This window comes from Mastigoproctus giganteus, chromosome 10, assembly GCF_048544385.1.
Source record: "Mastigoproctus giganteus isolate SK-2022 chromosome 10, ASM4854438v1, whole genome shotgun sequence".
NCBI lineage: Eukaryota > Metazoa > Arthropoda > Arachnida > Uropygi > Thelyphonidae > Mastigoproctus > Mastigoproctus giganteus.
This window is the reverse complement of record NC_143584.1, coordinates 37,118,365-37,133,143: the sequence shown is the minus strand read 5'-3', so window position 1 is coordinate 37,133,143 and position 14,779 is coordinate 37,118,365. Positions and strand designations below refer to the sequence as shown.

At 36.7% G+C, this 14,779-nt stretch overlaps 1 protein-coding gene across 1 annotated transcript in view; it reads left to right on the top strand.

The window, feature by feature from the left end:
* Positions 1–14,779, top strand: part of heph (polypyrimidine tract-binding protein 1 heph) — a 393,048-nt gene that overhangs the window by 228,092 nt on the left and 150,177 nt on the right. The window contains exon 6 of the mRNA XM_090383369.1: positions 7,130–7,289. Within this exon, the coding sequence (XP_090239495.1) occupies positions 7,130–7,289 (160 nt within the window). The remainder of the gene's footprint in view (positions 1–7,129; positions 7,290–14,779) is intronic.

Sequence of the window (14,779 nt, the reverse complement as noted above, 5' to 3'; positions counted from 1 at the left end):
TTTTCACATGGAGGGGTAATTCTAATAATCAAGTCTCAAATACCCTCGAAACCATCCCCAAGTGCCAAGCAATATTAATGACGACAGTGCCTTTCATAGCAATTATCTGGCACGCTTAACTATAAATACGTTTCTCCCGAGTTTCGTAAGTCTTGTAACTCTTGAGTATTATAATTAAATACATCTATCCAAATACTATAACCTAGAAAGGAAAACCACCTTTTTTAAATCCCTTTTTATTTATATTTTTCTACTAACCCTCTCTTCTTTGCTTGGGTCAATAGGTGGCACCACTGTTGCCTCCATGTGGTGGGGCTGGTAACCTGGGAAAAAAAGACAATCTTTCAGGGCCAAAAAAGAACACGAGTAAATCAAACTGACTTTCTAAGCTGCCAAATGCCAGAAAACAGACAGTGACCTATCCTATTTCAACCTTCTTAATTATCTACTCAACTAGTGAAAACACAATTGGCAAACTCTCACCATTTAGAGTCAAAAAGGAATTAGAAAGTAGAGCTGGATCTCCCAAGTCTGTATAAAGACTGACAGGAGACATCCTCAATGAGACCTAATGCTAAACATTCAGAGCGACGTTTGAACATTAAACTCTTTACAGGACTACCAGTAACTGTGACCCCCCCCCCCCCAACAGATCACTGAACACCTCTAAATGAGTGAACTCAGACTGGGATTTACTAGGTGTATTTGGCACCTCCGTAGCCAGGTGGGCAGGAGCAGCAGTGTGTGGCACACACTTCTTGATTAGACCAGGGTTCAAGCCCACGACCACCAAATACAGAGGATGCGGAAAGGTCAGGGAATGACCACCACATATCCCCGGAGCAATATGGCTTTAGTTGCTAATGCTCAAAAAAAAAAAAAAAAACAAATAACAAATGACTAGATGTATCTGAAGAGATGAAAGAAGAACTTAAAGAACAAGGAGTTATTCAAGTCAAGAGCATCTCCGCCAGAAAAGATGGTAATCTGAACCCTACATGCAATCTTGACATTTAATACACCTCATTGTCCAAATGTTTCCACTGCAGTAGTAGGGACATTCCCAGACAGCTTGCTGGGGAATCCCTACTTGTGCAAAGTGCGGGTGAGTAGAACATGACCGCAACGCGTGTACTGTCCCTCAACCAAAATGCCCAAATTGTAAAAAAGACCATCCTGCCCATGCTAGAACATGAATGCTGGAAAAGTGAAAAACTTATTCAGAAGTATGAAGCAAACCATAACATTTACTATCAAGAAGCAAAGTGAATCTCACCTCCAACCCACCCAAACAGGCTTACATATGCCCAAACCACAAAAAAATACCAGTCAACAGCAACACAAACTGAATTATCAGTACCCCCAAAAGAGTCTTTTTCTCAAATTATTTCAAAACTCTGTATAGTACAACTCAAACTCAGCAGCCAATATGCATACCATGCGAAAAACTCCACTCGCTGGACCAAGAATGCAAAGTCAAACAAATAACTTCCAGACATCAACAGGAAATGAATATTAATGAAAAAATCTGCTGATGATGCTGTCCTAGAAAGTTTTGTTGAAGAAGACATGGGAAAGCTTATCTTTACAAAAAAAAAATATAAAAACAAAAGTGAAAAACAGAGAACTTAGACAACATGAAAACTTTCTGAAAGCCTAACAAGAAACAGAAACAATTAGTTAATACAATAATTCAGTGGAATTGTTGTGATTTCCATGATCATCTGTATGATCTCTCCTCTAAATACACACCAATATGTTTCTGCCTTCAAGAAATGTATTTAAAACCTCATGACACACCAAAACTGTCTCAGTGCAATATCTTTAAAAAAAAAACAGAACCTATCAAAATACTGCACATGGTGGTGTAGCTGTACCCACACCTGTGTAGTAAACCCACATGTTCCTACCAAGCAGGTCGTATGGAATTCTCCATTTGAGGCAGTAGCCATCCGTATAGCTGTTGAAGTGTCCATATTACAATCTGCTCCGTATGCATTCCACCCATACCATCCAACAAAACAATCTAATTAGTCTTATAGCTCAACTTTCCACACCTTTCCTCATTCTGGGAGACTTAAATGGTCACACATTATGGGGAAACAACCACATTTATCAATGAGGAAAACTAATTGAATAATGTTTAGATGACTACCTTCTAAATGAAGAATCACGTACCAACGTTCACTTTCCTTCTGGAACTAATACTGCAGTAGACTTGTCCATCTGTTCAGCAGCCCTGTGCTAATTGCTTCAAACTTTTGCTCTGTAACTTGTGATGTTAATATAGTTAGAGGCCTGTGCGCTCTGGATTCATTATGGTGAGTTATCACATAGCACAGAGTGAAACGGAAGACAGAATAAATAAATGACAAGTTTAATATTAAATTGTAAAACATTAAATACATACAGTACAAATAGCTTTCAAATATTATTGTAACCTTCATCAGTCAAACTGAGAGTTTAGGAACGTAGAACATAAGGGCATGTAGTGCCAGTCATATATAATGAGCTTGCATGATGTAATAGTTAACCGTTTTATGTTGAAGCCTGTGGTTGTGATGTATGCGAATTTTGCCAACGTTTGTTACTCATGAGAATGGTTGATTCAATAATAGAGTGGACAAGACATCCACTACTTCTGTTGACTGAAGTATTAGAGCACGTGATGTCCAACGACTCCAACCAGGCGTTGTGCCGGTAATGGCGGGATCAATCAACTACCATGCCATCGCGGTATGGGTCAATGTTGTGTTGGGTTGACCAGAAGTGCATGGCAATGGCAGAGTGTTCTATGTCCGCTTAGCGGATGGCTCTTTCATGTTCTGAAAGACGTTTGCTGAGCCGTCTGCCAGTTTCTCCGTTGTAGCAGCTAGTGCAGTCACGGCAAGAAATGTGGTAGACTAGTCCACTTTGTAGTAAGTTGGGAACTGGTGTTTTCACTCTAGAGATGAGGGTTGGCAATTTTCTGCCAAGGAGCTGTATGCACTTCATCCCATGTGATTTCAGGACCCAAGAAACCTGCTGTTTGGATAGTATGGTATAAAGGTGCTCGTGGTGGAGTCATTACCTTGAATGTCATATGTGTGATAGTTGGTAAATTGGCCAGCACACATTGGTTTACGGTAGACGGTTGTCTTCAAGCACATGCCCTCGTGTCGGACAAGGGTGTCTATGTATGTTAGGGTTTTGTTCGATGGTGAATTTTATTAAAGGTGACGCAGAGTTGAGGTGGGCTAAGAGCTGGTCGTCTGAATCTCTGGGGATAACTACAAACACCTCCACATGCATTTACGAATGTACTAGATCTCATTGCCTTTTGGTGTTGTTATGTGAATGGTCTGTGCAGTGCCATCATCTTGGCACTGCATGGACCTTGTTAACCCGTGCCGTACAGCTCCAGGGCAGGAAATTGACATCCCTGAACTCTAGAGTGAAAACAGCAGTTCCCAACTTACTACTACAAAGTGGACTAGTCTACCACATTTCTTGCTGTGTCTGCACTAGCTGCTACATCGATGAAACTAGCAGACATAGAACACTCTACCGTTGCCATGCACTTCTGGTCAATCCAACACAACATTGACCCATACTGCGATGTCCGGTGCCACGCCTGGTTGGAGTCATTGAACATCACGTGCTCTAATACTTCAGTCAACAGAAGTAGTGGATGTCTTGACCACTCTGTTATTGAAGCAACCATTCTCATGAGTGACAAACGTTGGCAACTTTCGCATACATAACAATCACAGGCTTCAACATCAAATGGTTAACTATTACATCACGCAGTTCACTATATATGACTGACACTAAATGCCCTTATGTTCTACATTCCTAAACTCTCAGTTTGACTGAAGATTATCATAATATTTGAAAGCTATTTGTACTGTATGTATTTAATGTGTTTTACAATTTAATATTAAACTTGTCATTTATTTATTCTGTCTTCTGTTTCGTTCTGTGCTATGTAATAACTCACCATCGTGATGTTAAATTAGCAAAAATCTTTAAATCTCTGAATAGAAGACCGAACTCAAAATAAAATTCTAAGTTCACTCATCATTTGTGAATAACCAAAACACCTTTAATAACACTTCAGTGAAACTAGTGATAGCGCTGGCAGGATAAGTGTTTTAGCTAGCAAAGGCTGGTTTAAAAATCGATGGCCTTCATAATACGAAACTCATCACGTTTGTCGAAGAACCAGGTACAGTCAGTCCTCGTATAACATATGTTTACATTACACAAATTCGAGCATACATGATTTATAAATATGGGAACGATATCATATATAACACAAACCAAATTCACTTATGCACGATTTGCCTTTGTGTTTACAAGAAATGGCAGTCAAAAGCAGAATCACCCCAACTGAACGTAACACGCTAGGAACGAAGAGAAGATTCTGAAAATGTATTTGTTTTTTATATTAGTGAGGGGAAAATTTCACCATAATAACTTAAAAACCCACACAATTCCAGCTGTCGGTATTATCACAAATGCAATTAGATTGAGTTTATTACCTGTTTATAACAGATTCCACTAGCAGAAATGCAACTGGAAATTGTTTTCATTATTTTATGGTAGTAAAATGTGAGCTAGTGAGATGTTAAGTGTCACTGCCTTTACGGTGTTTATTCAGTTGCTACATGCACACACAGCTTTGTTTATGTGTATTAAGCTGGCCTCTCATTTTGCAATTGTGCTTTAGTCCCTAAAAATGAGTAAAAGGTGTGAAAAGCAAGCGCCGTGGTGATGATTCAGAGAGAAAAAGAAAAGCAATATCGATAGACAGGCGGACTGGGTCAAAAATTCTTACCCGGGAAATATTTGTAGTGTTTATGGCCACCTGCCTCCATCTTCTGGTCTCCGGCCCACTGGTGTTTCCCTGGTAAGGCTTATGGCCAGCCTGCCTCTGTCGATAGAGAAAAAATATGAAATTGTGAAACACTGAGCGAAATGAAAGACCATGTGATATTGCACATGCTACAGGCCTAAATGAGGCAATGCCAAGAATTAGAAAGAATGCAAAAAAAAAAATAAAAACAACTTTCATAGCAAGAACAACTCAGTGAAAAAGAATTGGAAGAGATGGAATGTCTGTTTGGATAGAAGATCAAACAAAGAACAAGTTTGCTTACAATAGAAGCAAAAGCGTTACATATTTTATTACGTACTAAAATATTGCTAAGTAGTTTATTATGATTATTTATTATGTTTGGTAATGTTTTGGTTACAAATGTGTGTTCAGTCTTGGGTGGTTGGCACCTAACTCTATTTTTCCATAGCGCCTGTTATTTATATTGCACAATTTTGCATTGCACGAGGGTTTCTAGGAACACAACTATCGTGCTATACGAGGACTGACTGTACTCCATAAATACTATCCCCTCAGTGTACTTCTTTACCTATTGTTGAAAAAATCACGTCATCTCTGCCTTATTATTAGCTGTTTATTCAAGAGAAAGAATGTTTGTTTTGAAATAGCACAGTTCCAGTGGTTTCTAATTATAAAATCTTTTCTGTAAATTTGTAATGTTTTTGTGTATGCAAGTATATACACACATTGAAACAGTTACACAATTAAGTCTTTTGCTACCATTAAATTTTTCATCTTTACATTTAAAATTTGAATTGAAACAATGCTATCCCGATGCTCTCTTGTTTACTTCTGCATTTTAGATGTATTCCTCCCAATAACCTTTCTTGGATCCTCCCAATATTTTTCACCCATTCACTTTTTTAATCTGTTAAAGCTATTTCTATAGAATGGTATATAAACAATGTTATGCCACTTTTTGAGACAACCAAGCCATCCGTTGTTAAATTTTTAATTTTAGTGGCCAAATTGTTTTACAAATTTTTCTGTTTGTTCCTTTAAAATTGGACTATTGATTTGGGAACTAGTAAATACCAATTTAGTTTTTCAGATTGTGTTTGTGAAGTATAAATAGATGACAGTACAATATATCTGCCAGCAGAGTAGTATATTGGATTGCAAAGGATACAAGATAAGGCAAACAAGTTGAGCTAGTTGTGGTGTGGGCATGCACATGCACGTGCCCGCACATATTTACACCAAATGGCTTAATATCCACGGCTCATGCCATTCATTATTTTTAGCTGCTCTGTTTATGATTTTATCCTGGTACTTATTGCTTACCTGGAGACTGGCAACAGTTGCCGAATTTTTTTGTTACAAATGATAACATACTTAACTATTCAGCAGGAAACCTATAAAAACACAGGTTTTTGTAAGTTTCCAGTGTCTTTGTTGCAATAGGATTTATGTTAGGAAGAGTATTCAAAAACTAAGAGAAATATGGTTCAGAAAGGAGAACAAATAAATCTTATCTACCAATTAATTTAGCAGTAGATTAGGAGACATGAGTATCATTGTGTACATAAGGAGGCAACTGTCATAAAACTTCTAATTCTCTGGGGTATTTTTTTTTTTTTTTCTGAATTGATGTAATGAGCATACATGATTTATGAGCATACATAATGACATCTTTTTGTGTTTTCACCTGTAGAGACTGTAACAGTTGCTACATAGGAGAAACATCAAGACATCTCCAAGATCGCCTTACGGAACACGACAGAGCAATCCAGCTTACCGAAACTGACCAGTCCACGGTCGCGGAACATTTTTGCACCACCAACCACAATCTTGACCCCAAACGCGACTTTGAAATAGTAGACCACTCACGACACTTTCGCCACCGGCCTATGGCTAGAGTCACTCAACATAGTAAACAATCCAAAGGCATTAAATCGGCAGAAAGGCATACGTCTACACCCCATCCTAGAGACAACAGTTTTAATGGTAGATGATCAGTGGAGTAGAAAGCAGCGCACGTCCGTGCAACAAAAATGACGCATGATTAACGTGCCTCACTCAGCACTTATTCGTTGTATATTTTTGTGTTTAAATGTCAGTTAATGAAGAGACACGCTTCTCGAAAGCTACTGTTAGTATATATTTGTATTCTTAGATTAAACTGGATTTATAACTTATATGTGTATGTTATTTTTGTGTTTTAATTGATTAAAATTTCATTTAAGAGAATTTTAAGCATATAACTTCCTGAGCAAAAAATATATACGTTGTATTCTGTTTTTTTTATTGTTGTTGTCTGGAACCCAGCATGCAACTACCCAAGCAGCCCTGCAAGCTGCCCAGGCACTTGTTAACCAAAGTGAGACCCAGGGAGGACCAAATACTGTACTCAGGGTTATTATTGAGAACCAGATCTATCCTGTTACTCTTGACATCCTTTATCAGGTAAGTATTATTGATTGGTTATATGATAAAAAATGTTGTGGAAGTAGTTCTTAAAAGTTTTGCAAGCTGATTTTGTATTTACAAGAGTTTTTTTTTTTTTTTTTTTAAATTTTAGTTTGACTGAAATGCTATATTACTATATCGAGCCCCCCCACCATTTTCTTCCATTATTACTTATATACAAAAGTAAGTTAGTCCTTTGTGATTGAGAGGTGCTATATTTCAAAAATTTGAGAGGTATGTATTGTGGTTGATCAGTTTGGGAGAAGCACGTATCACTGAATATTGAGGTTTAACAACTGAATATCTGTGAACATTTATTGAGGCTAAATAGTAGTGCTGGTAATTACAAATGTAAATAATGTTCAATTTGACGAATGTAAGCAAATGACACTAAACAGTCACACAAATGTTGAAGGGGGAGGACTTCACAAATGCACATATAGGTATCTATCAGAGGATATTAGAGAATGTTTTAAAGAAAAAATACTTTTGCATTAGAGGTTTAAAAAATTCTTAAAGAATAATTATAATGAAGTATTGTGCAAACTTTATTGCTTTTCATGATATTTTGATTTTAATAATGTACTGTGGAGAAATTGTTTTTTACAATTAATAGCAAAAGTCACTGTTTTGTTTTCACCACGATTTTGATGCTGTTGACAAGCTGTGGTACTATTGGCAGCAGAAACCTTAGTTAAGCAATTAAATCTATTGTTTATGTTTAGTGTTTATGGCTTCTGTTTATTAGTATTAGTCATAGTACAAGTAAAGCCATAAGCTTTACTAACTCAGGTCTTCTATAAGATGCCTAGTTGCCAAGCTATGTAGTCCACATAATTGAAGTCTTTTCTGGTATCATCATCATCATCAGCCATTTTCAATCCACTGCAGGATGAAGGCCTCTCCAGAAACTTTCCAGTTCCTTCTGTTTTGAGCACTGGCCATCCATTTACTACCCAAAAACTCATGAATTTCATCTATCCATCTTCACCTCTGTCTTCCAGGTTTTCTTCTAGCTCCTCTTGGGTACCATTCTGTTATTTTCTTAGTCCCTCTGTCATCATGTCTTCGAGCTATGTGTCCTGCCCAAGACCATTTTAGTTTAGTTTTGATAAGAATGTCCTTTACTTGAGTTTGCTGCCTAATCCATGTGTTTCTCTTCTTATCTAACAGTCTGATTCCCAATATAATTCGTTCCATTCTCCGCTGTGTAGTTCTCAGCTTCTCTTCCATTCTTTTGGTGAGTGCCCAAGTTTCACTTCCATTACTCATGGTGGGGGTATACATTGGTTCATTATTTTACGTTTCAGACAAACTGGGATATTGCTCTTCAGTATGTGACTATATTTCCTGAATGCTATCCATACAAAATTTATTCTTCTCTTGACTTCCAACCATTTATCATTATTACAGCTAATAACTTTTCTCAGATAAGTATATGACTCCACCTTTTCAATTACTGCTCCTTCAATCATTATTTCCCTTTCTGTGGCATACGTGTTCATCATTACTTTTGTTTTAGCCATATTCATGTTTAGTCGAAAATCCTTACTAACTGTGCATAACTGATTAAGATTTTCTTCTAATTCTTTGGGATCGTGGCTTATGACCACAATGTCATCTGCAAATCGTAAATGGTTTAGGTACTCTCCGTTCACATTGACTCCTTTCTGCGACCAGTCTAATCTTCTGAAAGCTTCCTCAAGGGCAGCAGTAAACAGCTTCGGAGATATTGTCTCCTTGTCGAACTCCTTTCTCGATTTTAAATTTCCTACTGTCTTTGTCTAGTCTAATAAAGGAGGTAGCACTCTCGTATATTTTCTTCAAAATCATAATATATGGGGTATCTATGCCTTGTCTTTCCAGTGCCCGAAACATTGCCTTATGGTTGATTCTCATCAAGTATTCTTTCTAATCTGTTAGTAATGACCCTTGTGAACAACTTGTAGATGTGGGATAACAAGCTAATTGGTCTATAATTTCCAATTTCTGATTTATCTCCTTTCTTATGCAGCAAAACTATGATTGCATTATTCCACTGCTTAGGCGTCACACCTTTTCTAATGCACTTTGTGAAGAGCGTTGCCAGTTTTTGTGTTATGTCTCTTCCTCCCAATTTTAACAACTCTACAGTAACTTCATCTTCCCCCAGAGCTTTCTGATTCTTCATTTTCTTCAATGCATGTTCTATCTCATCAGGAAGAATATCGGGTATGTCATATGTGTTGCTACTTTGCAATCCATCTTCCCCACTGCTGGCATCATTCTCTCACTCCTTGTATAATTCTCTATAGTAGTCTTCTGCTATTTGAATTATGCCTTCTCTGCTGTTTATAAGTACACCATCGCTATTCTTCAGTTTCAGTATCATTTGTCTTTCTCTATTGCTGCTCATGGCTGCTAATTGAAATCCTTTGTTTTCCCTTAATGCTTGTTCTACGTTTCTTGTGTTAAAACTTCTTATGTCTTCTCTGAGTCTCTTTCTTATGGCTTTGCATAACTCAGTATACTCAATTTTTTCCCTGTCAGTATTTTTCTTGATCTTCATTTGTCGCCTTCGGTTCATCACGACAAGTGTTTCCTGACTAATTTTTTCTTCTTTGGACTTTTTCCCTATAGGTTTCTTGGGCTTTATTACTTTCAGAAAGTTGTAATATTCCTCGTCGATAACTTGGTCCTGAGCTGTCTGCAGAAGCTCAAACTTGTTCTTAAGTTCCAGTACATACTGCTTTTTCTTCTCCTCTGTTATCTCAAAGACCTTTGTATTATTTACTCGAGTCAGTTTTTTCCTTTCCTTTCTTACATCAATATCAAGTGTACATCTTACCATTCTGTGATCACTTCCAACATTTACCTTATTCAGGATGGTAACATCATTAACAATATATCTTCTGTTAGTGAGGATGAAGTCGATTTCATTAGTTGTTAATCCATTTGGACTCTTCCATGTCCACTTTCTGTTCACCCTTTTCTTGAAAAAAGTGTTCATTACTGACAGTCCTCGAGATTCTGCAAATTCCACAAGTCTTTCACATCTTTTATTTCTTTCACCAATTCCAAAATTTCCTATAGTTTCTCTTTCTGCACTGTTTTGCCTTTTTCGAACCTTAGCATTGAAGTCCCCCATAATAATAGTGTAGTGGGTTTTCTGCTCATGTAGAAGACTCAATTTCGGTGTACAATTCTTTAACCTCTTCATCATCATGGCTCGATGCTTTCCTGGTTTGGTTGTTCTTTTGCCAATCTCACCATGCAAATTGCTCTTTCAAGAACAGTACTCTTTCTGAGATATAGTCTCCATACAGTATTTCAAGTACAATCTTACAATTTCCTTTTACAGTGAAATCGACCTACCTCTCTCTCTCTACAGAATTTTTTGTTCACTAAATCATTGATAGGACACCATGGGCTTTCCTGGCTGCCTGTTTACATCTGTCTGTGTCATAACTTCCAGATTCCTTTCTTCTTTGACTATTTTTAACCGAATCCCACCAAGGGTATAAGTTATTTTTTTACATTCGTTACCTTTTTCTTCCTAGGACCTCAGATTACCAAGTAGTATGGGTTGCTGCTAGCTATCTACCCTAAGTCAGCATCAATCAAGAACTGGTGGTAGCCCTCTTACACATGATTTTGTAAAGGGTGGGGGTCTGTGTTGTTTGTCTGATATCTGCATGTTCTGTGCTTCACAGACCTGTACAGGTTGAATTGTTTTGAGTGATGGTAAGCATCTTGTTAGGTGACCAGAAACAGGAAATCTCCTGGAGTGGGCTGTTAATGTGCCAACTTCAGGCCAGATTGCAAGATTGTCCACCCTCAGAGTTGGCTGTGATCATCTTGGCAGGCAAATGAGGCACATCTCCACCAGGAAGAATAATTTTGTAAAATGTAATGAGCTTTGTGTCATATGTCCTTTGCTGCTGCTGCTGCTGCTGTGCTGCCCTTTGTCATAAAACTCTAAAACAAACAAGCTGCCCTTTGTCTTAGTGTAGTCATTTTTTGCCATTTGTCACTCATTTTGGGAGGTTTATTTCATTTCTGTTGACAGCTGGAAGAGTTTAGGGTTGCCTTCTTTGATTGAGATTGTAGTTAGCTAGTCTCAGCGAGTTATTCTGGGTTTTTCATTCAACATAATATGAAAATGAGTCTATACATAACTCACTAGTGTGACATAATATCCAAGGGTGTGATATGATGGGTAAAATAGGAAGTGTTTTTTTTTTTTTTTTTTGGCTGATGTTATATAAGCTTGCTTTCTAGCATCATCATCAGCCATTTTCAATCCATTGCAGGATGAAGGCTCTCCAGCAACTTTCCAGTTCAAATTTCTGATATATATATATATATATATATATATATATATATATATATATATATATATAGGATAACAGAACACATGGAGTGTAAGCCTACTATTATCAACAATTCCCTAACGGAGTAATTTTTGTCAATTGAGCATGTCAGGCAGAATTTTCTTTTGTAATTTGTCATTATAGGGACTGAAGTCTAGCTGAGTATTGCAAAAAAAAAAAAAAAAAAAAAAATTCCAGGTGTTTATATTATGTTTAGTTAGATAACCATCAGCAGCATGGACTGGTTGGTTAGTACTTGAAAGAGAATTTTGGATGATTTGGTTATGTTAATTATGTCCATAGTTTCGAATACAGTCAGACCACTATATAACGAAATTGATCTTTCACTTGAAAACATTTGTTATCCAGAAATATGACCTTTTCAGCAATGAAGAATACTGAAATTCAACATTCAGAAATATATTAAAAGTTGATTAATAAATCAAAAATAAGTGGGAATGAATAAATTGTTTTTATTAAAACAATTAATTTATTAAGAAGTTAGTACTTTTATGATGCACACTATGTTAGTACTTCTGAAGTATTTCGTAATATGTTTGGTTATTTTTTGTTGTACACTGGATTGTAATGTACATCAGTCATAAAAATGTTCACATTTGTTTAAACACTGAAATATATTTTCTTCCCACACAAAGCTTCAAAGGCTTCCAAACCTGAAATATTTGGAAGGTTTAATGTTGCCCTCTTTGCCCTCATCATCAATATTGTCACTAGTTCTTTGAATGCTCTCAAAAATGTTGGAGTCACTCGGATATTCAGCTATTATGATATCATTATTAACTTCTAAAACAAATTCTTCCAGAATAATTTCTACACTGATCAAATTTCTCTCCCCTGATGTTCTTCCCAAGATTGCTCAATGTGTTGTAGTAGTTCATCCCTCTCATCACTGTTAATTAGCATTTTAGTAAATCCTGCTTTGGCAAAATAATTCTTAATCATTGTTTCCATCACATCTTGACTTCACACTTTTCTAACTCTGATATTCACATCCACAAATCTATAACAAAATATATAGGTTGGTTAGTTTCTATTTTCTGTATATATTTTTTTTCAAAGTGTGCATTCTGTAGTTCATTTTCAAATTCTTGATAATGCCTTGGTCCATTGAATGCAATTTAGTTGAGGTATTCGGAGGGAGGAAAGCAGCTTCACACTTGTAAGTTACGAAATTACCAAGTGAATCAACTGCCCTGCACCAAGTGTGCAGGGCAGTTGTTGACAGTCAACGCAATTTTTCTGTTTCCTTTCGTCGTCTTTCTATTAATTTAAAATTGACTGTTCAAAAATTTCAATTGTCATTCAAGATTTTTTGTAGTAGTTGTAGTCCAACTCTAACTGACTTTACTCCTTTATTATTGTTATTATTATTATTACCAGCCATATAGTGCTGGAAAGCCTGAGGCTTATACTGCACTAGCCAAAAAAAATTTCTGAGTTGCCCTGAGAGAGAGAGAGAGAGAGAGAGAGAGAGAGAGTCAGAAGTAGAAGGGAATCACCAAGAAAGAGAAGAATGATGATATCCAGCTCAGGACCCTGGGTGTGCCCATACTCACCAGATGTGAGCCCCTGGGATTTACTTTTTGCCTGTAACCAAAGCTTCAGTTTTTCATTACCAACCATATTTGTCCCAAAATAAGACTAATTCTGCCCTTACTATTTTTACCACCTTAACATTTATCATCTTTAAATATCAGTGCCTTGTTAGGCCAAAATTAAAAGAAAAAAGAAAAAAAAAAGAAAAAAAAAAAAAAAGAAAGACGTGTTGAATATGTCTTTGGGCTCTTAGTCCTCCATAATCTCCCCCCCCCCTCCAATGGGTATATTCTTCTTCGAGTACAAATCCACTTTAACCAGCAATAACCTTTTTGAGTAAGCCTTAAAGGTTTTTAAATTTGTTCAGCCAACTGGAACTGGCTTGGAATGTTTATGCCCCATAAAGAATGGTCACTCTATAGCCTTTTCTTTTATTCATACTTCAGATTGGGTCCCATTTTTGCAAAGAGTTTGACAATAGAAACATGGTTTTTCTGAATGGTTGACACAATACTGGTAGGGATACCAAAGTGTAAAGAGATTTCTTTTTCCTTTTAACATCCTGATCTACATCATTATGCACTTTCACTTTTTGCACTACCCTCAAGCATTTCCTTGTAGACATTGTAAACTTACTTGCATAGCAGCTAAAACAAAACTGATTTACAGACCACTTGTACCTACCATGTGAACAGACAAGTGAAACCTAGCGAGTGAGGATGACTCATTTCTGTGAAACAAGAGATGAATTTCTGGAGTAAAGGAAAATCACTCTCTCCTAATTCTCTGATAGGGTGCTTACTGTAGAGAACAAGGTGACCAGAGCCAATGGCTGTGGACACAGATAGCAGTTGACCAATGCAACTTCTTGGTACTCGAGGTGGCTGTATATATGTTTTACAGGCACCACTAAATTGTGGAATGTATTAAGTCTTAATTAATTTGTGTCCTAAGAAGTAATCCCTTTAACTTTTAAAATCTGAAGGGATTAATTCTTAATTCATGCTTTCTACAGCATCAGTTCTTATTGCCTAAAGTGCAAACAATGTGTACCCAAGTCTCTCAATCATTTCATTATATGGAAATTTTCTTCATTATACAGAAACTATTTTCAATATAATGACCAAGGGGAAGTCACAAAAATTTGCTACATGGAAGTTCATTAAAGAGAGGCCCAACTCTGTGTTATTTAAATAAAAGTGCATTAATCTGGAAAATTACATTAAATAGCAATTGTTATTATAATGCTGAATATTTAAGGGTTTTGGTAGGTTCCAGTGATAAGAAAGTTTGCAATGCAATGGGATACCAGTGTAAGGAAGCACAGATTTATTTGGATTGCTTGAGTGTAAGGGAAGCAAGGATTTTTTTTTTTTTTTTTTTTTTTTAAAGAAAACCACACATACGAGAGAGAGATTAGAACTTGTGGTACTTAGAACCATGCATGCGTTGGAGGTTGAAAAGACGAAAAGCGGATATTTGTTGTCATTAGACTTGAACTTCTGTTGACTGTAATTTTCAGGAAATATGTATGACGGAAGCTAAGTTGTCTTTGCCCCACTGGAGATTGGCATTTAAGGAA